The sequence below is a fragment of the Hetaerina americana genome, unplaced genomic scaffold (assembly GCF_022747635.1).
Source record: "Hetaerina americana unplaced genomic scaffold, ioHetAmer1.1.p SCAF_178, whole genome shotgun sequence".
Taxonomy (NCBI): domain Eukaryota; kingdom Metazoa; phylum Arthropoda; class Insecta; order Odonata; family Calopterygidae; genus Hetaerina; species Hetaerina americana.
In genome coordinates, this window is record NW_027286739.1 from 38,446 (window position 1) to 65,057 (window position 26,612).

Sequence of the window (26,612 nt, forward strand, 5' to 3'; positions counted from 1 at the left end):
TCTTTGGTCTACCTAATTCACTTGACGTGTTGTGATATAAATCCTGGAATTGGATTTCTTAGAAATAATAAGTGTAATTTCGTGTTCATGTGATATTGCTGAAGAAATCAGAAACATACATGCGTAATATGAGAAACTTGGTAGGGACTTAATTTCAAGTGTTTTCCTCCCCTTTTGTGAAACAGCATGCATCATACCCTTCATGCATACCCTTCAAGTTTCCTTTGGGATAGCCGCTGTCAAGAAAAGTCTGATATCATTTTGTCTTTTCGTTAAACTTAGATGTTGAAAAATGTTTGTCTTACTCAATCTTCCTTTTGCCATCCATATACATGCATACAGAGTTATCCATTGAGAAATCGTCTTTCTGAATCATTTAAATTCATCAGTACTGCTCCTGAACTCAATTAAAAGATGCATTGAACTTGTGGTAAATTTTGGGGTGGACACCTAAAAAAAATATTTGAAGACAGAAAATAAAGATAGGGCAAAATCAAGTTTTGGAAAACCATATGTTGCCAAGAGTTATTTCGTAAGAAGTCTTATAGTAGAATGTTGGAAGATGTATTTCATCTTTCCACATTATTCCCACCATTTATGCCTTTTGCGTCCATTCTTCTGGATACTGTGACAGAGATAAGACCAAGAGCTTTTAGAAGCTGTTCTCAGAGCAGCTTATTTTTCCTTTCATTTTCCCTTCCCATTAGACGTGCCATTATCTTTTGAATTTTTGAGAAGTTGGCCATGCCTTTGAGTGTGGAGATGTTTGAATGAAAAGGGGGATATCAAACAATGATTTTACTACTCTTTCTGTGGACTGGTTTCTTTGGGAAGCCAATGGTCATATTTCCCTGTCTCTTCTCACTTTTTCAATCAGGATAATTTAACCTGAGATTTTATTCCTTGATTTTTGTATCCACAACTTGTCTAAAGTTTGTCATTCGGTCACTGGTAGTCCATATTGGTCATAGTAGTTCATTTGTTGTTTAAATCTCCTTACATCTGTAAGTGTGCTGTTTATAATGTGCTTCTTTTGCCATTCATTGTGTTTAGTTGTGTGATGCTCATTAGAATGACTTTGAGTAGCACAGTGAGCTCTGCCATTTAAAAAAAATTGAGTTCTTATAAAGACTTAGATTACTTGCACAAAGAACAGGATATGTGTTTCATGTATTAGTGACCAGATATTTGTCTCATATCCTGCCTGATGAGGGTAAAAAAAAAGAAACTTTGCCCTTCCACGTAAAGAATATGCGGAAGTCCAATTTTCTTATCCTCATCATGAAGGAATTCCACAAAGTTAAACCTGAAACTGTTATGTTCATATCTTGCATCTTGCTTAATCCTATCAATATTGACACAACCGACAGCTGAAAGAAGCTGTGCATATTATCATCTGAATTTCATCTGAAGTTGAGCATTTTTGGGATATTATGGCGTGAAAACTGTTTACTGTAAGGCAATGCCATGATAAATTGTTACACCTGAAAGTTATTTTTCTGCAGAAAACATGTTAATTTAATAAGGAAATTTCCACGAGGTTAATCTTTGAGTGTTGTTTGTCAATGGCTCCCTATTGCAGGGCCCTCATATGCTTAATGCAAGTTCATGGGTGGGGGCAAAGATACTGGCTGGCTGGAGTTAAGTATGGAAGCATTTCAGGAGTCTCAAAATGAAATAGGCATATTATATTTTGAATAAAATAGTTTCTGGTGTGGTGTTGTAGGATTGGAACATATTAATGACCAAATGAGAAGTTTCCACTGTGAAAATTTATTGTGAACAGGTCACATCTCAATGTCACCTCGTCTGTAATTTGTATTGGTATTTTATGTATGCCTACCTCACAGGAGAAATGTCTACATCTTGGTGCACAAAATATTTTTGGCTACATTGGTTGATGGAATTTGCAAAATTATGGGTCACCAGGTTCAAATGATTGAGGAAATTTGCTTACCTTATATGCTGAGTAATATTTGGATGGGTGTATATTATTTGTTGTAAATTATTACCATAATATTAAATCATAACAAGCCAGTGTGCTATTTTGCAACAATATGGTAACCAAGTGGTTTGGCCATAGGGTCATGGTCGGAGACTTAACCCTACAGCTTCATCCATAGGGTGTAATTTTCTAGTTAGCATATCTTCCTGTGAATCCACTGGCAGATCCGGAGAAAGAACTGGCCTACTCTGAATGGATGAATTTCTTATACCATTGAGCATAGTGGCAGGTGACTGATATTGCTATTGTTGCTTTTAAATGTAAATTAAATACAAATTAATATCCTCCATAGCATCCAATCCATGTTAAAAATATGTTTTAGCCATAGTGTACATGCATATTATAAGTTTTTCTTGGTGCATAGTTATAAATTGTACACTCTGAGGAAGTAATATTGTTATTTCTTAATTAAGTTTACCAATTTGTGCTTAATGATTTTATCACAACTGCTTAGCATTTTCAACCAGATTTATGAAAAAAATTCATTTTTATATATTTGACGGTTCTTACAAGGCAACTATTCATTTATAACTTTATGCATTATCACCTTCATCTACGGCAATCATTGTGTAAATGATGATCGTGGTAGGTAAGTGGGTTCTTGGTCATCAACCATTTCCTTATTTTGCCATTGTTTCTGTTTAATTAATGATAACAAATAGCAATTAGTGGTCAGAACATTAGTTTAGTGAGTATTCATCAAGTTCACCATCAATCAATATGGGTGGGTGAATGTAATTACTAGTAACAATAATTAATCAGTAATAAATAAAATTAGTCAATCAATTTGTTTTGGTCAAACTATTGGTATAACCAGGCCATATAGTGATTGATAAATGTAAAAATAATTGTGTACTGTTTTTTCACTGTCAGGAAACTGCTAGATTCTGTTGGTGCTCTTCTGAAAAGTCTGAGTGTTTCAGTGATTAGTACCAATGGTTGTGATGATGAGCCATGTGAAGCGAACGGGGATGGTGGGGGAGAGGTGAGCAATGGTACCCCAGCTGACAACAGCACTGGTAATGCAGAACTGGGATCATCATCTGCTGCCGGGTTGGTTTCTGATGGCAAGGGCAGGTCCAAAGGAACAGAGGCCAGTGGAGGAGGCAAGGAACCTCCCAATGACCGACCCATCTCTCTTAAAAGAAGGTTTGGATGCTCTCATTCTTCTTGCATGGGTGCTCTTTGGGCCTACAATTTTATTTGAATGTGTATATGGTTTGTTTTACTTAATCCGAGGTTCCCATTGGATATGCTATTCAGGAAATATTTTACTAATTATTGTTCCGTATTCCAACTATAATTATAAGAGGCAAACAAAGTTCATATCTCTGTACAGCTGCATTAGTGAATTTCTCTGGAATTGTAATGCAATTTCATTGCATTTCTCATGGCCAATAAATTCACTTGTTCAAGTGGGATCGGAAATTGGTATAACCCATACGAGTTTCTTGATTCAAAGAGATCATTATTCATGGAATTCATGCACAACTAAGAAAAATAATGTATGTGATTGTGGATGTTTTTCTTGCTGTTTGGTTTTTAAATGGTCTTGAAGTAATGCATGGTAAACATCTGTGTTAGTTGTCCTGTGACAGATCTTTTTCTAAATTGTCTGTTAATATCATTTGTTGTGAATCCCTAAAAATGGTCGCCATAATAATCCTAATTGAAGGAATAATCTTCGCTTCTTCTGCGCACAATTCGCTGTGAATAATTCGCCTTCTTCTGTGCACACTGACTGCTGGTGACATATAGTATATCTGGGAAAATTCCTAAATTTCAAGTGTGTGTAAATTTAAGTGTGTAGTGGTGTATCCATGTTTCATCGACATTACAAAATATCTCCGTAGCAACTTTTTATAATAATCTAATATAAATGGTAATATTACCCATTTTGTTGGATGTTTCAAAAGTTATATTACAGATGGCTATTCATCTTTTTTTGGATGATTTTGTCTACATGATGCCACTAAAACCATTTGCTATGGTAATATGCTTCATTGTTTTGCCCACGAACTGAATGAGAAGCTAGTAAATTTTCCATCAAGCCAATTTACAAATTCCCTTACTCTGGAGAAATTAAGAATCAAGGCTCGGTAATAAAATGAAATCATATGTGATGTGTCCGTTTTTCTATGGTGCATGAAAATGATTTTTTCTGGGTAGTAGACTAAATGCTTTGTTTACTAGGAGCTTCTTATGATCATATGATACATCAGTATTTTGTTGCATTTTAACCTTATCTCCATGCCCACTATTTTCTGTTTTCAGCCATGAAAATGATACCGAAGTACCTGCTGGCCTAAGTGGTGTAAAAAATGCCTTCTCTCTGATGGGATACACTTTTGACTTGAGCATCAATAAAAAAAGCCACTCGGAGGCAAGCAGCGGGCCAAATAAAGTCGATGCAGCTCTCCATAGGATACATGGTGGTGTTGTGTCCTATTGCAAGAAAAACATCAAAGGAGCCAACAGACATCTTAAAATACAGCAGAGGTCTTCTCTCGATGCCATTCATGTGCCTAAGCAAGGAGGGACATTGGAGAAGGTGACTAGATTTTAGTTGATGGTGGTTGATTGCAGCCCTTTAAATTCCCTGTTGCTTTGTTTTTGAATGTAATTAATTGGTATTCTATCCATTTAAAATAGGTTTTTGTTGGATGTACCCTGAGCATCACTGATTTTCTGAGATTCGACTAACAAACACACCCTGATAACCCAAAAGACATTAAACTGTTTTTCAATTCAGCATTTTTTCTACCTCCCTCCATTACATCCAGCATGTTTATTCTTTTCCACCCCTCATATCCCCCTAAATAATATTCTTCTATTACAGTCTTCAAGGGGATTGGGATGGTGCAGTGGCTAATGTACTGGTTTCCCACCGAAAGGCCCAGGTTCAAATCCTGGAGACAGATATTTTTCAATGATATCCCAATCCCTACTTTTAGTGCTTTGTAGAGAGCACTTTGAGTCAGCACACTGTCCAATAGATGGGACGATAAACTGCTGACCCCTTTGCACCCTTTGTTAAGAGTAGGCTAATGCTCCACCCTGTATCCTTTCCCATTAACCCCTACTGGTGGGAATAACCTTAGATGTCGGTCACCTTCCCTAAAAACCACTACAAACTACCGTCTTCAGTGATCTATAATCAATCAAAATGCTCTTCATCCACCTTTCCTGCTTCCTTTGGGTTGCTCCCAGCAGCCATCTCTCCTCCCCCACCATGCCTAGCCCTTCCTTGTTTATTCTCCTTTCCATCCACTTCAACTTTTCCATCCTTCTCCACACCCACATTTTGAAAGCCTCCCATCTATATACATCACCTTGCTTCAGTGACCATGTTTGGTACTATACATAATCACCCTTCTTACCAAAGTTTTGTCTAGTCTTTTCTTAACAGCAACAGCCTTGCTCAACATCAGTGTCCCAGACATCAATTCTCTCCTCTTCGTGATAAAAATGTTTGCCTATCACCATCCGTATTTGTATGTCCCTACTATTTTGTTCCAAAACACCTCCAAGAAAGGTAATCTGTTTTACTTGCTTTGTCCACTCCGTAAAAAAATGGTCATTCACAAAAATGAATATTTTTCAACACCTTGAAATATACGTATTATTTGTTATCTGAACTTTGAAATTGATTACACCCTGTGTTTCAATTAATGATGTTGATCTTAAAATTTTGATAATGCTATTAGCAGTAGTAACTGTTATTATATGCATAAATATGTGATGGTCATATTGCATATATTAGCTATATACGAGGTCTGTTCAAAAAGTATCACAGCTTTTGTATTTTTCAAAATTTATTTATTTATTCATAAATATCTATTTTATTCCTTCAAAGTAATCCCCATTAGATATTATGCACTTGTGCCAACATTTTTATCACGTCAATCGTAGTGTAGCGTCATCCTTTCATGTGCCTCTTCAGTTTTGGGAACAAGAAAAAGTCACTTGGGGCCAGTTCTGGGGAATTCAGTGGCTGCGGCATCATTAGTGTGTTGTCTTTGGCCAAAAATTTGCGCACCTGTAACGATTTGTGAGCAGGGTGCAAAAGCCAATTTTTGTCCTTCCACAAATCCGGATGTTTGTGGCCAGTTGCTTTGGGCAAATTGTGCATAACTTGCAGGTAATATTCCTTTTTTACCGTTCTACCCTGCGGCAAGAACTCATGATACACCGTGCCCCTGCAATCTAAGAAAACTGTGAGCAAAAATTTTACGAGGGTCATCCGGAAAGTAATACCCGTTCGTGAAATAAAGACACAAAAGTAAATATTAACAAACATAAAAAATTTTATTTGAAAGAGGATACTTTAAACTACTTCTCAACATAATCTCCAAGCAAATTAAGGCATTTGTCATAACGTGTGACAAGTTTCTGTATTCCTGCTGCATAGTCCTTCGCCGCCAGCTCATTGAGATACGCGAGGGACCCATCTTGCACAAATTTTTGCATAATGCAGATGGTGTTTAACAATTTCATGAACAATTGTTCGAGAAACATTGGGAAAATGCTCACAGATGTCATCAATTGTGACGCGCCGATCGTTCCTCACGAATTCGTCAACTGAGCTCACCAGTTGGTCTGTAATGACAGACGGTCTCCCCGAACGCTCATCGTCGTGTGTGTTCCCCCTCCCCATGTTGAAGTTGCGACACCACCGCCGAACAGACGACTCGTCCATTACATTGTCTCCATACACCTCCTTTAATTGGCGATGAATATCACATGGGCGAACGTTTCTTGCATTGAGGAATTTAATCACTGCCCTCACTTCACAACTGGCGGCGTTCTCAATTTTTTTAAACATTGTAAACAATCACAGAAACAACACAGGCAATGCTAGCATCACGCAACTTGGCTCAGAGAAGGCAGACAAGCCACTGAAGCTATCTGACCTCGTCCAGCGGCTACTCGCGTCGTCAGCACTTCATGCGGCACGAACGGGTACTACTTTCCGGATGACCCTCGTATATTCAACCAAACTTGGCGTGCTTTTTTTGGTCTTGGCTCGTGCTGCAGCTTCCATTGGGATGAATGAGCTTTAGTTTCCACGTCATAACCATCAACTCATGATTCGTCACCAGTTATGAGCAAATTTGGGTCATCGTGGACAGAGTCCAACACCTCATTGGCAATGTTAATGCGTCGCTGTTTTTGGTAGAAATTGAGCAATTTTGGTAAGAATTTTGCTGCAACCCGTGTCATGCCCAAATCATTGGTAAAAATCGAATGGCACGAGCCAATCGATATATTTAGGTCCTCAGCAACTTCTCTGACGGTGATTCGATGATTGGCTAATGCTATTTTCTTCACTTCATCAATGTTGTCTGTTGTTGACGTACTCTGGTGTCCAGCACGCTCTTCGTCGTTCACATCTTCTCGGCCCTCTAAAAACATTATGTACCACCAATAAACATTGCTTCGGTCCAAGGTAGCTTCTCCATATGCCACAGTCAACATTTGGAATGCATCCGCGCACTTAATTTCGTTTTTTGCACAAAATTTGATACAGATTCTTTGATCCATATTTTGGAACGGACAAAAATCGAAGAAAAGTCAAAACACATCCCAGCAAAACAGCTGTCAACAATTAACTGAGCATTCAAAATGGTCAACTTAACTTGGCCTAAGTGAGAGACATAAGTACCAAAATAATGCCACAAAAAAATCAAAAATCAAATATAGAAAACCTGCAAAAATTCTAAATTCGCGATAGTTTTTGAACAGACCTCTTATATTAGATATATTGGGGTATGTTTTCAATATGCCATTTTAGCCTCTGTTATTTATAAGCATTATTTAAGAGTCATGGTATTGGAAGTAGTAAAATGTTTCTATTTCCATGTCCATCATTATTATTTGAAAATTATTGCAAATGACTTGATTAGATTAGTTGTGTTTTGAGATTGATCTCTGTGGGCAAAAACCAGTGATTTGTGGTAGACTAAAATTTTATGTCTGCACATGTACAAGTATTTTACTCATAGGAAACATGTAATCTACAAAATGTTTTTATATGTAAGCTTTGTAGACTGTGTGAACCTCCAAGACATTTATCAATTGATATTGCTCTATACTAACTAAAAAATCAAAATACTTAATGAAGTTAATTATTCTTAAATATATTCTGGAAATAAACTCCCATTGCATTGACAGTCCTTTTATCATGAAAAGCCCATTGGGAAAGATAACCCTTGACGTAATTTTATGCTGAGCTTGCACGAAAATATTGAAATGGTAAAATATGTAAATTTCAAATAATTTCCTGGTAGAAATAAAAAATTTATATTAAATCCTAACTTCCACAATTATCTTGGAAGTAGTCAGCTGGGACTTTTTTCAACTCTTAAGTTTTCAATTGATGGAATCACTGCTGGAAGTATACTGGCTGTAATACTACCTTGATCAAAAATTTCCCGGAATTTATTCAGAAAATTAAAAATACAAGTTTATTCATCTAAATCTATATTGTCCCCTTCAAAGTAATCCCCATCGACTGCAACACACTTATGCCAGCGCTTGATCCAATCCTCGAAACATTTTTTATATTCGGTTTTCGGTATGTCCATCAGTGCTTCCTGCGATTTTTCCATTACTTCCTCTCGGCTGCTAAAACGCGTTCCCCGTAATGGTTTTTTAACTCGATTGAACAGAAAGAAGTCACAGGGAGCCAAATCAGGTGAATTCGGTGGCTGTTGGATGGTATTTGTTGCATTTTTCGTCAAAAAATTACGAATAATGATAGCACTGTGCGACGGTGCGTTATCATGGTGCAAAATCCACGAGTTTTCTGCCCACATTTCTGGTCTCTTTCGGCGAATTGCTTCACGCAAACGTCTCATAACGCCCAAATAATACTCTTTGTTTACTGTCTGGCCTTCTGGCAAAAATTCATGATGCACTACACCGTTGTAATCCATGAAAACCGTCAGCATTGCCTTCTTTTTTGACTGAAAACGACGTGGTTTTTTTGGTCTCGGCTCATTTGGTGAACGCCATTCACTTGCCTGATGTCTGGATTGCGTGTCGTACTCATAAACCCACGTCTCGTCTCCAGTAATGATCCTTTTGATGAATGTGGGATCGGATTCAGCCTCGCAAATCATGTCTTTTGCGACGTCAACACGGTCTCTTTTTGGCATGAAATTGAGGTCTTTTGGCACCAACTTTGCTGCTACACGACGGAAACCCAAATCATTAACCACAATGTCTTGGGCGGATCCATAGGCAATGTTCAAGTCCTCCGCTATTTCTCTGATGGTTAATTTGCGGTTATTGACCAACATTTCTTTTACTTTATCAATTTTTTCACCGACTTTCGATGTCGATGGTCTGCCACTGCGTTCATCATCTTCGATTGACTCACGACCACTTCTGAACCGCTCGTGCCACTGGTAAACGACCGTTTTTTTTAGAGAATCGTTGCCGAAACACTTTTCCAACATTTCCAACGTCCGTGCACCACTAAATCCGTTTTTTACGCAAAATTTAATACAAGTTCGTTGTTGCAAATTTAAATCCATTTCTGCAATTGTAAAAAATCGCCAACACACACAGAGATAGATGTACTCTTGGCTACGTAACTTTTGCAAATGTCAAGTTATGACACTAAGATTTAAAGGGAATATCAACAACAGATGTACCAATTTAACAAAAAAAACAGAACTCAAATCGGAACGATGGGAGCGCCACACGGTGGTTATTCCGGGAACTTTTTGATCAAGGTAGTATGTTCCAAAATCTGTTTTCATTCAATTTGGATCTCTTTATTGGAGAATAAATTCCACCTCTTCAAATGGAGTTTCATTTTAGGGAAGAGAAATCAATTGCAAGGGACTATTTTTACTCTGTGAAATATTTTTACTCATTGATGTATTTTAATGCCCATTAGCGGATGACTGAAAATTACTATTGCAGCATTGCCAAAGTTATTTGATTTTGCAAGGGACTAGGTTGTGCAAATGGGATTTTGTTGCTGACTTACTTTTTTCAGCTGCGGAGAGGATGGTATCTTCCACCATGCATATTGATTTTTTATATCATAGTTATAACTGGGCACCAATGATTCATCAGCAGATATGGCTTTGGACATGAAGTTTGCATCATCTGGAACTGTTGCTTGCAGTTTAGTGCACGCTTAACCAGATGATGTTAGTGATCATCGTGCAAAAGATGAGGAACAAACTTAGCCACAATTTGTCTGGTGTTCAGTATATCTACTAGAATGTATGAAATGTCCCATACGACTCACCAATCCTATCACCAATGTCTAGAATTACTGGTGTTGGTCCTCAAGGACTACTTCACAATACTATAATGATTACGTGGTTGTGCATGATGATGGCTGACATTGATGTTCATCATCCTCTGCAGGCTCTCGGACTTCTTTCTCAAACCACTCAAATGTGCTTGCTTAGCTGACAGATTGTTCACCAAAAACCTCCTTTGGCATTCCATAGGTTTCAGCCCCAGTTTTCTTGTGAACTTGACACAAAATTGCATGCAGATACTTTGCTCCTTCATGTCAGCTATTACAGAATTCACAAACAGAGAAGAACACGGCAAACAGCAAAAAATAAGAACATGTGCACTTGCAAAGATGTAGCTTGGCCGACTGGCAACTGAAACACACACCAGATGACATCTGGTGACAATTCTCTGTACTGGGATTGGTTTAACCAGAATAGCCATACTCTCAGAAATATTGGGTGGGGTTATGCAGATGACATATTCCGCATATTGTACGTTGACTGCATGTTGTTTACACTCTCTTGTTTACATCTAGACTAAACTATTTTGTTTGGAGATATATATCGGTGGCAAAAGCAGCCAGTGAGAAGGTAAAGTAACCATGGATCAATCTTTGAATTTACTCTGGAAATGCTACTTTATTCATTCCTCAGGTGAAGCGTTTCCTCATGGATGAGACCATTAGCAGTGGGAACCCTGCCATCACCATGCCCTCCCCCTCCATCACTTCCAAGAAGCTGTACAGCTCAAGCTCAGAGGAGGAGGAGATAGGCCCGGTCGAGGGATCTCAGTCTCTCCTGGTGAGCAAGGTTCGCAGCCGCAAGAAGCTGACTCAAGATGGCACTGCATTAAAGAGATCGCCCTCCACGGGGACTGGCTCCAAGCGACCTCTGCTGCAGGTGGAGGAGGGTGCTGAGGAAGAGGAAGGGGATGAGGGGGAGGAGGAGGATGATTACATAGGGTCTGGGCTGGGGAAACTTGGGGAGGGGCTGTCCATCCTTGCTGATGGCCTCATCTCCAAGGAGGGAGATGGGGATGAAAATGGCAGGAAGGGGGAGGAGGAGGAGGTGTCAAGCTATTTGCCAGGGTCAGAGCCTCCAAGGAAGGCCAGGAAGAAGAAAAAGAAGCAAGGGGGCAAGAAGCGGAAAAACAGTTTGAGGGAGGACGTTGAACTTGGCCCCTTGCCAGCGGAGGTAGCGCAGAACCCAGTGTTGCGGAAGTATTGGTTGAGACGATACAACCTCTTCTCTCGCTATGATATGGGAATAAAATTGGACAAAGGTTAGTATGAGTTTAATTATATGAACTTAAAGGATAGAAGGCATTAGGGAGATTGTGCATCTTGAAATATTTTTTTAAGTATTATAGTTTTGGTTTTAATAAACATTAGAATGCAATTAGGTTGAATCCTCTGAATATATAAAGTTCCATAAAATACTTTGAAAGGAATAAGCCAAGTGACTAGGGATAAGAAAGGTATGGTAAACTTTTTCAGTTAACTGTTAGGTGTTCCTCAAACTGAGAATATGGGGGATTAACATTTTAGTGTATTTTTCTCCATTATATTTGAACAATGAAAAATATGAGAATAGCAAATGTGCACTTTTCCATAGACAAATTCCGTGGAAAAATGCAAATTTGTTTTTCTCATAATGACGAACTTCTACTAAATCTTGCCTGAATCTGTTGAATATACTATGAAAAATAGTTTTAAATGTCCAGCTTTGCTTGGAAAATGATGGCATCTGAAGTTTAATGAATCCTGTGAGACTAGTACAGTTGAATCTTGTTTTTACATACATACTCGGGACTAAAAAAATTAAAATTTGATCTAAAATTGTGATCATGTTTAAACCATGACACAGTCATGACTGTGCTGCACAGATAAATGCAAAAATATAAGCCCCTAAGCAGGGAATTATTGATTTAGCTTCCTCATAGGGAATTGAACCAATTTGGTCAGAATTTCAATTAAAAATTCTTGGTATTGATATTATTCTTGTTAATACATGATCTTCTTTGATGCCTGTATTTGTACTTTTGCAATATTATCAAAATCATAGTAATTGTCGAGAATGTCATGGTGGAAGACCTTTTACATTCTGTGACTCCTAGAGATGAACTGGCAGGAGGAATGATAATTACTCTTGGTCGGGTCACCCATGCCTAATAGGTAAAGGGGAAGGAGCAGGATGAAAAGCAGTATGCACAATGTCTGTTTCTTGGTGAGGTGGCTGCAAAGGTATCTGACACCATTAGGGTGGCCATTTCAGTTATGTCATATTAAAAAAATTTATTGAGGAAGGCAATGGGAAACCACCTCAACCGTCATTCCCATAATAAATATGAATGGACACAAAGAGAAAATTAATTCTGGCCACTACAAGACTTGGCTCACTGGGTTGGGTGTTGTGTTAACAGTTGTTGTCATCACACGAAATAATTGCATGACTGAGACAAAAGAAATAGAAAAGAAGACCAAAAAGAGGGATCCTAGTGGTAAGGATTATTGCATGGAATGTTAGGACTATGATGAGGTTAGGTAAGCTAGAAAAAATCAAGAGAAAATGGAGAGAATAAATTATAGGTAAATTAGGTTTGTGTGAGGTGATATGAAGAGAGAGCCAGAATTACTGGAGTGATAGTTATAGGGTGATATAGAATGAGGGGATGATAGCCAATGTGGAGTAGTACTGAATAGTAACTTATGCGGAGATTAATGAATATGAAGCAGATAAGAGATAGAATTCTGTTGGTGAAAATAAAAGTAGACCACACCAATATATGTAGTTGTAATCCAAGTGTGCCAGCCAAAAAATTAATTACTGGGAGGAAGAAATAGAGAGTTTGTATGATCAATTAGAAGGAATATGCGTGGTAGGAAATACCTAGTATCAATAGAGGATTGGAATGCAGTGGTCAGTAGAGTGAGGATTCGAAGAGAGAGATAGGAGAGTATGACTTAGCAATTAGAAATGATCAAGGAGGGAAATCAGTCATTTTCTGCTGAAGGAGGGGTTAGATATAATGACTATAAACTGTTTCAAAAATCCTCACAGGCATAAACTTAGGAAATGCGGAGAGAAACGGGTTGAAACCAGTTAGATTATGTTATGGTTCAGCATAGATCATAATAATTATCATGAAATGTAATTTAGAATCAAAGTTGAGTAGTGGTTTTAAAGTTCCAAATTGAAAACTGGAAGTTTTGAGCTAATTTCTGAGGTTATTCTGCAATTTATTTTATTCAGTTATGATATTTTCAACTTTGCATAAGATGTTTTTACACTTAAGGCCTCCTGTTCACTATATGAAGTTTTTTACATCAACAACGATATTAAACATCCACAATAAAAGTGGTAAAAAATGTTTTGTGTGGTTACTTACATCTAGTAAATCCAGAGTCTACTCAGTCTGGACAACCTCTAGCTCCATATAGTCTCGATAAGTGAGGGTTTACTGTACCAACTATTGGATGTGGGCATTGAAAAGATTAACCCTCATTTGTCAAATATTCTCCCTCAAAAAAACAGCCATCACTAATTACCTGACTTTATTGCTCCAGGAATGCTTAGATGCTCCAGGAATGCTTAGATGCTCCAGGAATGCTTAGTATTATTATTATTAGATATAAAACATGTGTTTGATCTGACATTAATAGAATATCACATATGGCAAGGGTTAAAATAGGATTGATAGCATTGCTCAAAGTTATTGAAAAATCAAAAAGCAAAGAGGACAGAATAAATGTTGGCAATTAAAGCTTTTATTTCCATGGTGGCTTGAACTTACTTCAAGGTATCACCTTTCCTTTCCTTTACTATAGGTTTACATCCATGACTAATTGCATTCAGCAAAAATATTGTAGTTTTTTTCCATATTAGAAATTATAAGGTACTGTGACATTCATAAAAAAAATGTCTTATAGACACATTTGGCTGTGGAAAACATGCTTGTAGGTACATAAGCTTATAATCCAGAGCAGGTGCTTAGTCACTTTGTATTTATTTTTGATCGTTCGTAAAAATATTTTAGTGTTAAAACTGACTACACATTGACCAGCCCAAGTTCTCTCTTCTTTAAAACTTAAAAAATAATCTTCCTAGCAAAGCTGTACATTTTGGCTGGTATATATTTTATGCTTTTGAAATTGCAAAATTAAATGGAGATGATTCATTATTTTTCATAATTGCTGAGCAAAATAATATCTAATCCCAGAAGTAGAAAAATTGGCCCTAGAATTTACCAGGGTTACTATCGCAGGCTTAGGATTGATCCAAGGATCAGTACATAATGGGACTAGATTTCTTAGGGAGAGATCCATTCTAAGTATTGCTATCACACCTTTGATTTCTTGCATAACTTTAAAAATATGAATAAATATTGCCCATCAGGCATACTCTTGCACATTAGCCTTTCTCTAAAATGCAAGGTGCAGGTAATGTACTTTGTGAATTCTATTCAATTTGTCATGTAAAATTCAGTTTATAGCCATTAGACATTATACTTCCTTTGCCCTCTACTAAACCCAAATTTTGTTTTTCCCTTTACCCAAGCCCTTCAAGTAAGCAGGAAAAAATCTACAGTTTAAGACTTCATTCTGATGCCTTCTTTGCTTGATCATCATGGTCTCATTTTGATCCATTATTATTTTAGCATGCACGTAGATACCATTGATCCTCCAGCAACAGACAAAAATTGCCATGAATAACCATTGTAGTGTTTTAAATTTAGCCATAGCTGTCAAAAGGACTCTTACAATGCCCTTGAAGGTATACTTGAAGTGTTCTACAAATGGATTGACTCAAATATTGAATTAATTTCTTTTTTCAATTATTTTCTATGGTAATCTACTGGTTAAGGTATGTTTTTGTTGAACATAAGCTAAATAATGGTAGAGTAATACCCGTGTCTCTCTTAAAAAAATACAGCCCTATATTCAACCTTATGGTAGGCCCCTCTTCAATTCTTCATAATTCCATCCTCCCTCATTCTGCCCAACATCCCTGTCCTACTCCTGGCCCATCCTCGTTTGCCTAACATTCTCTCGATGAAGTTTTCTCGGGTTTCAAGCAAATACACTGGGAAAACACCAGAACTTACTGAACATTCCCTCTATCACAGTCTTCAGCATCCAACTGTCCATCAAAATGCTCTGCATCCATTTTTTCTGCCTCTTTTTGATTTATTCCTACAATATCCTCTTCTCCCTTACCATACCTTGCTTTTCCTTGTTTGTTTTCCTTTCTGTCCACTTCACCTTTTCTATCCTTCTCCATACCAACATATCAAAAGCCTCCAATTTATGCTTATTGTCCTGCTTCAGTGACCATGTTTCTGTGCCATACAAAACTATGCCACATATCAAGGCTTTGACGAGCATCCTTACTCAAAGTCACTGTCATCAATAGGGTCCTTCCTCATAACTGCAATGACACCACATGTGCCTCTCCCCTCTCTGAACCCAAACTGGTCATCGCCAAATTAATCATTTTCCCTGCTCTATATCCTCTAGTTGATGATTCTGAGAACAGCTACGTAGGAAAACAAACTGTCTTCCAACCAAATTTCTATCTAATTAATGCTCTGATTTAGTCTACAAAAACACTTCCTCCTACTTTTTCCTAAACCTTTTTAGTAGTTCCATGGGAATTTTGTCTACCCCCTCTGCCATGTTTGATTTCAGTTACCTTAATACCCTTTCTGTCTCACTATTAAGTAAGTCAGGACTTAAGCCATCCTCATCTACGTCATATCCTCTTTCTATGTTGCTCCTTGCCTTCCCAATGTATTTACCAGTTCTTCTATATATTCGTTCCATCTCTCTTGGATCTTTTCTTGTTCAAATATTTTTCCTGACTTATCTTTTGGTGGCAATGATTTTCCCTCCTTACTTCTTGACTAGGTTTAAATCTTCCCGAATAGTGTACCAATTTCACCCATCGTCAGTAAACATAATTATCCTTTCCATATCCTTGCACTGAATCTGCCACCATGCATCTTAAGCTACATATGTTAACTGCCTCAATTTATTGTTCAACTCTTTCTACTTTCTTCTACAGTATTCTGTATTTACATTCTTCCTTATCCTTCTCTCCTATTTTTCTAATCATCTTATTCATAATCCATCGTTTCCTTGTCCTTTTCTAATTAGAGTTCCTATAGTTTCTTTTGTAGCTTTTGCTATTCATTTTTTGATATACATTTGACATCCTGTATTCTCACTTCTATAGTGCCCAACACCCTTTCCTCACTCATGATTTCCTCTACAGCCTGCTGATACTCCTTTCTTGTCAATCCAGGTAATGCTTCTACATTCAGTTTCCTAAACCATCTTTCCTGTTTTATCTTTTTGAATCCAATGCTATACTTCATTATTACTAAATTGTGATCCAAGTTTACATCCGCTCCTGGGAAACTGTGCCAATTGATCATGCTGTTCCTAAATCTGAGCCTAACCATATTTTTCTCTGACTGATACTTTTTTATGAGTCCCTTGGCATTTTCCATGTGTACCTATGTAATTTTTAGTGTCTAACCAAGTGTAGGTTATGATTCTATGATTCTGACCCCTGTCTTCTGCAGAATTCAATTACTTTCTCCCCGTGGTCATTCCTTGTTCCTAAACCATAAGCACCCTCCTCACTACCATCTCTTCCTTCGCCTACCTTCATGTTCCAATCCCCCATTACTGTCAAATATTTCCCTCCAGTAATATCCACCAATATATACTCTATCTGATTGTATACACTAATGAATTCTTCCTCCCTATGGCTGCTTCGTGGCATTTAGACCTAAAAGTTTGATGTTTCAGCTGTTACTTCTGTCTGCTGCTTTTCTATGTTTACCATGCTTCTTCCTACCTTTTCGTTTAATATTATTGCCAACCCTGGCTCTCTCTCTTCTCCTCTATTGTATATTACTCTATATCTATCACTTCAGTAATCCTCGCTATCCTTCCATTTCACCTCGCCTGAGCCCTACCACTTATATGCGAGGGAAGTTTGAAAGGTTCTTGGAATCGCCATCTAAATGCCAGAGATAGAGCAACGAGTTTCTTGCATAGTAATAGGTAATCCTTTATGAGTAAACAAGTAACTCATTAGTGCTCTGGGAAGAGATCGCCTCTCTGTTGTTGTCCTCGTGTATTGATTTGTGAAGATGGAAAGAATTGAGGTTAGAGCTGTGATTAAATACTTCGTAAAGAAAGGTATGGAAGCAAAGGAAATTCATGCCGACTTTCAGAACACTCTGGGGGACTCTGCTCCTTCATATTCAACTGTTGCTAAGTGGACAAAGGAGTTTAAAATTGGTTGTCACTGGTTAGATGTTGATCTGCGCAAAAAGTACCACTACCCCAGAAATTATTACGCAAGTGCATAAAGTAGTCATGGAGGATCACTGACTGAAAGTGCCAGAAATCGTTGAAGCTGTTGGAATGTCATCTGAATGGGCATATCACATTTTAACTGTGGAATTGGATATGATAAAATTATCTACTAGATGGGTGCCACAACTCTTGATGCAGGATCACAATCGCATCAGAATGGAAATTTCCAAACAATGTTTTACCTATTTTAAGAGCATCCAACAAGATTTCTGCACCAGTTTGTGACCATAGATGAAACTTGGGTCCACTACTACATGTACCCCAGAGACCAAACAGCAGTCAAAGAAGTGGAAACATGTTAATTCACCACCACCAAAGAAAGCAAAGGCAATATGGTCGATGAAAAGGAAATAGCTTCAGTTTTCTTGGATGTGAAAGGGGCTTTGCTGATAGATTATCTTTCGACTGGTAAAAAAAAATAATTGAGCAATACTATGCTAACCTCCAGGACCAACTACAGCAAAAGATACACGAAAAAAGGTCATGTTTGGTAAGGGAGAAAGTCATCTTTCATCAAGACAAGGCATGCCCACACACAAGTGTCGCCATGGCAAAACTGCATCAACTAAGATGCAAATTTTTGCCATACCCTCCTTATTAACCTGATTTGATTCCATCTGATATCCATCTCTTCCCAAGCTCAAAATTTCTCTCAGTGGAAGAAGATTCTTTTCAAATTAAGAACTAACAGCCACAGTAGACGGTTTTGCAGGCCTGAAGGAATTTAATTTTTGAGATGGTATGAAGACTGTGGAACATCGATGAGCATAGTGCATTAGTGTACAGGGAGACTATATTGAAAAATAAAAGAGTTTTATTGAGGTAAGTTCTTTATTTCTATTGTATTCTGAGAACTTTTCAAATGACCCCCGTAATTCCTCTCACCCTGTCTCTCTCTTTATACTCCCTAATTTTCCTCTTCTTAACATTGTCCTAATGTTCTAAGTTCCTGTTCTAACTAATTCGGTCTTCTGTATCTTCTGTGCTGCTGCTGTGTTTTGTTTTGCAAGGGTTTCATGAGATAATAACTGCAGAAGCCTTGCCTCCCCAGCTGCTGGGCATGGCACACAGCCCATTGGGCCAAGTCCCGTAGTTGCCAGGACTCATTTTCTATGTATTGTCCATCATGATACTCTTGGTATGAATAATTTAGGTGGTTTCCCATTGCCTTCCTGAATAGTGTTTTTAACATGATGCCATCACTCAATGGCTGCCCCACTGGGGTCAGATGCCTTTGCAACCACCTCACTGAGGAACAGATGCTGTGTGTACTACCTTTTGTCTGGCTCCTATCCTTTGACCTATGATGACCCTACCAGAAGCAATTATCATTGCTACCACTAGCACAGCTCTAGGGCTCATCAGAATGCACAAGCCCTTCCATCACAAAGTTGTAGTCCATGGAGATTTTTCAGTTGCCTAATAAAAAATGAGTGTTCCACCATAAAGGTTTTTGCATCTATTGCTTTTCAGAATCTTGGTTTTCTGTGACTCCGGAGAAGGTTGCGGAACATATAGCTGAACGATGTCGTTGTGATGTAATTGTGGATGCCTTCTGTGGTGCTGGGGGTAATGCCATCCAATTTGCCTTTACTTGTTGTCATGGTAAGTTAACCAAGTATTCGCCACTTCTTTGATTATTAGGTTCATATCATATAGTGGTAATAATAGTTTGGTAATAACTGAATCAAAACTAAGTAAGTGTGATGGTGAATTAGTTTTAAGTCTCACTTAGTGCATAATTACAGCTTTTTGTCCCCAAAATAATGACTGCCTGTATGAAGTTCTAATACTTCTTGTGATTGAGTGTAATCACATAAAATGCCAAAGACTCTACCAACATAGTTCCCTCCTTGCTATTTTGAACCTGGTTAAATGTCCTTCCGCCTGTTGATGCTCACGATGCTGGAGGAAGAGGAGTAACCAATAGCCAGGGCCTGCTTATCATATTTATCATCGGTATCTGGGAAAATATCCAGGATATTAGCGAGGCACAACATTTAGGCCGTCCACAAACCATGAGGAAAAATCAGAATTTTCCTTGTCAGAACCAAGGACCCAATTGACCTAAGGACCCAAGGCATTTACAAGGTCCCGTGTGCATACGAAGACATCTTCACTGGAGAGATGGGTCAGACCATTGAGGTCAGAGTAAAGTAACACAACAGTTGGGGCAGATGGAGAAGTCGGCTATCACTGAACATAGCATCGTTATGGACCACTCCTTTAAATTCGATGAAGCAAAGTTGCTTGACTACTCTGTTGGTTCCTGGGACCAAGTGATTAAAGAAGCTATGGAAATATGGATGGAGAGTCAGAATTTCAATAGATATTCCGACTATTCCCTCAGCAACATGTGGAAACCGGTGCTGCAGAATGTTAAAGAAGGAAGGAAAAGAACACAGCGCCATGGCGACTAATCAGGAGACTCCAACATCATCGACCAATCACAAATCACCCGACCTGTGGTCATGTTGAAGGAACATATTGTTGGAAATATCTTCATAAAGCATTGCATCTCTGAGTTTGAATAATAGTGATGTGTGGTAGTGGCAGTGAATCAATGTTCTCTTGAAAAGGAGTATTAGAAATTGAAATGAAATAAGTAACTTTGTGATTCCACTCCCACTTTATTTAGAACATGACCTAGGTTTTTGATGTCACCATCAGGTGGTCCTCACAGAAGACAACTTTGCGTATATACCTTCAGAGCGGGAGAGGGGGATTTGGTCAGAGTGGGAGGGAATTGGTGGGTGGAGTGGGTAAAAAGGTTAAAATGTAGATGGGAGGGAAAGGGAAGTACAGATTTTGGTGTCAATTGTTGGCTGTTAATGGGAGTTTGTTTGTGAGGGGATATCCCTTATGGGGAGTACTGAATGTGAAATAGTGGTAGATGTAGGAGGGGGGTGTAGGAGGGATACAAAATTTTGTTAGAAAGTTTATCATTGCAATGGACACCTTTTAAAATTTCTAATTCCTCCAATGCGTGGAGTGTATGGCCTTTATTTTTGAAATGGAGAAATTCAGTCTTATATGTCACTTTTTTGGTCACGTTTCAATAAGATTCTTTGCAAAGAGGGATGTTTTGTTCCTATTCTATGCACATGTTTTGTGCTCCTTTATTCTTTCTTTAAATTTTCGTCTCATTTGCCTATTATATTTTGTGGAACACTCCTAGCACTTTAATTCATACACTGCACTCCTCTCATCTTTAGTGCGTGAACTTTATCTTTAGTGTGTGAAATCAGGTTCTTACGGCATGAATTATTGTACATCTACATCATACCCCGCAAGCTGCCGCAAGGGCGTGTGGCGGGGGGTGTTTGGTCACCAACCGTAAAAGGAAAAATACCTCATGCAAAAAAACAACACGGAAAATCACACCCACAGCAGCGCACACACTCATGCAAAAATCCTTTCATACAATACTCATGCAAACACATATACCGCAAAACAACTTAAAAAACTGCACCCCGTGATGCAGCACGAAAGCCATCCTACAACACGGAAGCCAGGACACAACAAGCAAGAAATTGAAACATCAGTACCACATGAAAATGCACCACGAAACACTCTACCCCCAAAGAGTCTGTAAAAGGCGACCCAACGTTGCAGGTAGCAGGAATTTCCCCCCGCGGAGAGGGACGAAGGATTGAAAGGAAAGAGACTTAAAAACAGATGAACGGAACACGAATGAGGTCATTCGGAAAGAATGGGTTGTGATAACAAAACACATAAGGTTAGTGGAAGAGCATGCATTTAAATACAACTAATTATTTTTTAGACGCTGAGGGTGGCAAGTGGAATTTTTGCTATCTATAACCCTGCAGTTGCTATCCCGTATTGTCCGTGGGAAGAAGGAGTCCTTGAGTCGGCTAGTTCTGGCATCTATTTCCCGAATTTTATATGCCTGATCCAAGCGACCAATGTATGTAGGAGTACGAATAATTTGCGAGACCTCGGTGCTGAAACATGCGGATCTAAATTTATTTAATAATTTCAATCTTGCATTGAATCGTCTTTCAGCCAATGATTCCCACCCCAAATCCATGAGGATTTCGGTGACGCTTTGCGTTTTATCGTAGGAATTTTTTACAAAACGGGCTGCCCGGCGTTGAACCTTCTCAATTTCCCGAATGAGACCTTTTTCACTCGGATCCCACACGCTGCATGCGTATTCTAAATGAGGCCTTACAAGAGCGTGGTAACAACGTTCCTTGACCTTCGAGTCACTTTTGCCGACAATGCGTCTAATGAATCCCAATTTTTTATATGCTTGACCACAGACTTTACGTATGTGAGTCCCCCAAGTTAAGTCTTTTGTGAATGTGACACCTAGGTATTTTACCGTATCAACTACTGCTAGGTCACCTCCAGCTAATTTGTAAGCAAATCCCGTTGATCTTTTAAAGAAATTTACCACTGAACATTTATTATAATTTAGAGTCAATCCCCAGTTAGAACACCATTTAGTAATGCAATCTAAATCCTGCTCTAGAATAAAACGATCCTCATCCCCAGATATCTCCCGATAGATCACCGTGTCATCCGCGAACATCCTAATTTTACTTTTCACTTCGCGGTTCAAATCGTTAACAAAAATCAAGAAAAGCAACGGCCCGATCACACTTCCCTGAGGTACCCCCGACGTGACTCGAACGCTGTCGGAACTAGCGCCATCAAGGACTACCCTCTGTTCCCGCTCTGAAAGAAAATCTTTAACCCAGCTTATGGCGCCCTTGTTTATACCCGCGACCTTTAATTTATGAATGAGTTTACCATGTGGGACCTTATCAAATGCCTTTTGTAAATCTAAGAAGATGGCATCCACTTGCCTACCTCTCTCACCCGATAAAAGTAAATCATGTGTAAATAATCCTAATTGGGTCTCGCAGGAGCGGGTTTTCCTGAATCCGTGTTGATTGTCACTTAAAAAGTTAACATTGTCAAGGTGTCTCATTATTGAACTGACAATTATGTGCTCTAAGATTTTGCAACAGATAGAAGTGAGAGATATAGGTCTGTAATTACTGGGATCCTCCCTGTCACCACTTTTAAAAATAGGCGTTATTTGCGCGGTTTTCCAAATCTTAGGTACTTTACACTCTGTGAGGGATTTGTTAAATATAAATTCAAGGTACGGGGCAATGTTTGGAGCTAAATGTTTTATCACCCTAGCTGGTATATTTTCGGGACCCAAATTGTAAAAGGCAAATGTTTTTTATTTTTTTTTCTTTTGGTGCATTTTTGATTACCTTTTGAGAAATATTCCCTGTGCAGAGAATCCATCTTCATTCAACAAAAAATATAATTAATGAGATGGTGAGCTTAGGAGAAAAAACTTTTTGAAAATTTTCTATATAAATATCAGCCAGGAATGGGGACAAGGGCAAGCCCATGGCTAAACCATGGGGTTGTTGGAAATATATACTGTTAAAAATAAAATAATATTTTCATATTTATTTATGTATATCAAAAACCATCAATACAAATTTAGAGACCCATGGATCATATCCAATAATGCTCAGAAAGTTTAAAATCCAAAATATATTCCTGAGAGAAATTGGAGAATATGGAGTACGTAATTAGGATTTCCTCTGAATGTTTAGACTGTAAAAAAATCAGGGGGATAGATATTCAATGAAGATAATAATGTGTTAGAAAGTGTAGAAATTGGTGCTGAAAATAAAATGATTTGACTATTACCAGAAAAAAATGTCATTTGACTAGTTCTCACATGGAGAAAATCCACATACTTTTAGGCCAATCATGAAGTTGGACTGTCTCTTATACAAGAGAATTTTTGTTCTCTAACACTGGTATGGGAATACATCACTCAAGAGTTGGTCGACAAAGTTATTTCCTTTTATTTAGAGCCAGATGTAAGCAGGAAATGACTGGCTTCAAAAATATCATGAGTTTTAAAAGAGGGAGCTCTTTGAGCATGCAAAAGAGATTAATTTTGGGGAAAATAGAGAAAAATGTTCATCTTTTTAAATAGAACTCATGGGAAATTAAAATTTTGTTTTATAAGTTTACCAAATTAAACAAAAATGTTATATACTTCCCATTATTGCATCAAAATATGAAACTGATGTTTGCTATAGCATGACTATCCAAGGATTTGCGCAACAAATCCTTGGAAAAAATTAAATTGATTGATTGAAAGACTAGAACAGCTTAAGAAGGATGGGACTGTTATGTTTGTCTCATTTAAGGGTTGTTTCTCTTTTAATTACGGTAAGTCATCTTACAAAAGTTGTTATTCTTCAAATTTTGAATGAGGCCTTGGTTTAAAATGTATAAAAATTTTACTTGAACATTTTTCAAGATTATTTCATTTAATCTTTGATGTACAGAAAGCGTAATTAGATTGAAAGGTGCTTCATGGAAATACTTCCAAATCATCTCGTGATTTTATTGAGTCCATTCAAAAGGTTCTCCATCATCTGTTGCACTGTAATATAGTGGAATGGGGGAATGAGATGATGCATGGGCTGGCTTCCCACTCTGAGGGCTCGGGTTCAAATTCCGGCGGTGGTGAATATTTTTCAGAGGTATCTCGATCCCTACTTGAGGTGCTTTGTGGAGGGCACTTTGAGTGAGTACGCCGTCCGTTGGATGCGACGTTAAGCTGTGGACCCCATACGCCTTTCGTAAAGAGTAGGCTAATGCCGACGCAGGGTTTCTCTCCACCCTTCATCCTTTCCTGTCCATCCCCTATGGCGCAAATGACCTCGGCTGCCGGTCGCCTCCCCTAAATACTACTACTTCTATATAGTGGAATGGTGAAGTAATTTGGCAGCACATGCAGTTAAGGATGGGCCATTGCATTATTAAGTAGATTTCATTTGAGTTTTCGTGCAGCCATTCAATTGTCTGAAAACATTAGAAAACTCTTGTCTGAAGAATAGATTTTTTAAATTTTGAATGAAAACTTCATGGGTATTTGCATTGTGTGTATCATGCTCTTATCTGTAAAAAATAATCTTCAAACCTTTTATCAATAGTACCAATTGATGACAATTCTACAAAAAATTTGAGTGCTCATAAAATGTGCAAAAATTCTTTATTCAAATAACTGTTCAAAACAATTCAGTTGTGGATAAGTATCAATTACCGCAATTGGCAGTTTGAGGAAAATCTGAGATGGTGCTGTGAATATTGAATTGATATGGAATGACCCGGATACATTTTCATTTTGTAATATATGGTAATGAATGGTTCTTATAAGTCTCAAAAACAAAATAGCATATGCTACTTGACATAAAGTCATATCCACAGCAGCCAGTGGCAAGGTTAAGGGCTCTAAATCAAAGAGTATCTTAGCATAATTTATCAGCTCCTTTCTCTTTCACATGTAGTATGCATTCTTAAATTCATTAAGTTGTGCACGACAAGTTCCACTGTATGATTATTTGTCGGCTGTGGTTGTTGAGGACTAATTGGTGATATTTTCTCCACAGTGATAGCAGTGGATATTGATCCAGTCAAGATTGCAATGGCCAAGCACAATGCCTCTGTCTATGGAGTTCAGGACCGCATAGACTTCATTGTGGGTGATTTTTTGCAGTTGGCACCAACTCTCAAGGCAGATGTTGTGTTCCTATCCCCTCCATGGGGTGGTCCAGAATATAGTGTTTCAGAATCTTTTGATTTGGAAAAAGGGATATTTTCTCCTTTTGGAGGATCAGTCATTTACCAACTGTCGGCTGCTATTTCAGAAAATGTGGCATACTTTCTCCCAAGGAATATCAACACTGACCAGGTAACTTATTTATGGCAAATTTGTGGCATGCATTAAAGAAATGTGAATGTTCATTCTGTAAATATGCATGTTTTTTATGAGTAGACCTTCATTTTACATATAGGTAGAGTCATTTTACACGCATCAATTGACATCCATATACATATGCACTTCATTATAGAGCTCTACAGAGGTATATTAAAGCTTCTGCCTCTCTCTACCTGCTGAGACAATGACCCATCTTTATATGGTGCATAACTAAGGAAATCAGCTATCTGAGGCAGTCAAAAATTTGACCTAAAATTTACTCTTTATGGTTATTTGATTTTCCTCACAAGTAATACAATTTTGGACATTAATTGCACCCTTTGCCGTCAAAGGGGAATATAAAGCTATTGCTGCTGTGACTTAGAAACATCAAATTTTTTAACATTTCTTAACTTCATGCACAAGGCTTATTGTCACAGACTCTTGCTGAATTTGCATTATCTAATGCTTACTATGCTGCCTATTTATTTGGTAAATTGCATAGCACAAAATGACATGAGACTATGGTAACTGAAGCTCTAGTTGGGAAGATTATCACTGCTTATTCGAATTTCTTATTAATATAATGCAAAAAGTTTAAGGAAATGTATTCTTTTCATTTAAAAACAACAACTTTTTCCACCCATTGAGTATAATGAAATCTAAAACAAATGTTCTATGAATTATTGCTGTAAAAATTAGTGTCAGAGATGTACAGAATAGAAAGGGATTGGGTAGGGTCATTGTATTGGTGATTACATATGCTAAACCAAAAGATGTTGTAAGAACATTGCTGAATCTACATAATACAAGATCAAGTTGGGCCGAGAAGGAATTGTAGTAGTGGTAATCAAATCTAGCTCACTGGCACACTTCTCCCAATCTCATTTTCTTCAGCCATCTCATCAAAAAACTCCACTTAAACAGGTATGGGGGTTAGGTTGCATTAGATATGGTCAAGAATTTTCTCAATATATATGGCATCACTGTCAAAATATATATGGCACCATTATCTTCACATAGTGAGGAGATTTCAATATAATGCCTGAATTTTTTCCCGTGCCACATATAAGTGGTGAATTTAGAAAAGGTGAATTCAATCATAGGTCTTGCCCTATGATTGAATTTTGTAAGGATAAATTTCTTCATCGTGCATTAAAATTATCATTCTTTCA

General features: G+C 38.0%; 1 protein-coding gene across 1 annotated transcript in view; it reads left to right on the plus strand.

The window, feature by feature from the left end:
• Positions 1–26,612, plus strand: part of Tgs1 (Trimethylguanosine synthase 1) — a 31,394-nt gene that overhangs the window by 3,468 nt on the left and 1,314 nt on the right. Inside the window, exons 5-9 of the mRNA XM_071584307.1 lie at positions 2,879–3,154; positions 4,280–4,556; positions 10,927–11,554; positions 19,137–19,268; positions 25,130–25,431. Of these exons, the coding sequence (XP_071440408.1) occupies positions 2,879–3,154; positions 4,280–4,556; positions 10,927–11,554; positions 19,137–19,268; positions 25,130–25,431 (1,615 nt within the window). The remainder of the gene's footprint in view (positions 1–2,878; positions 3,155–4,279; positions 4,557–10,926; positions 11,555–19,136; positions 19,269–25,129; positions 25,432–26,612) is intronic.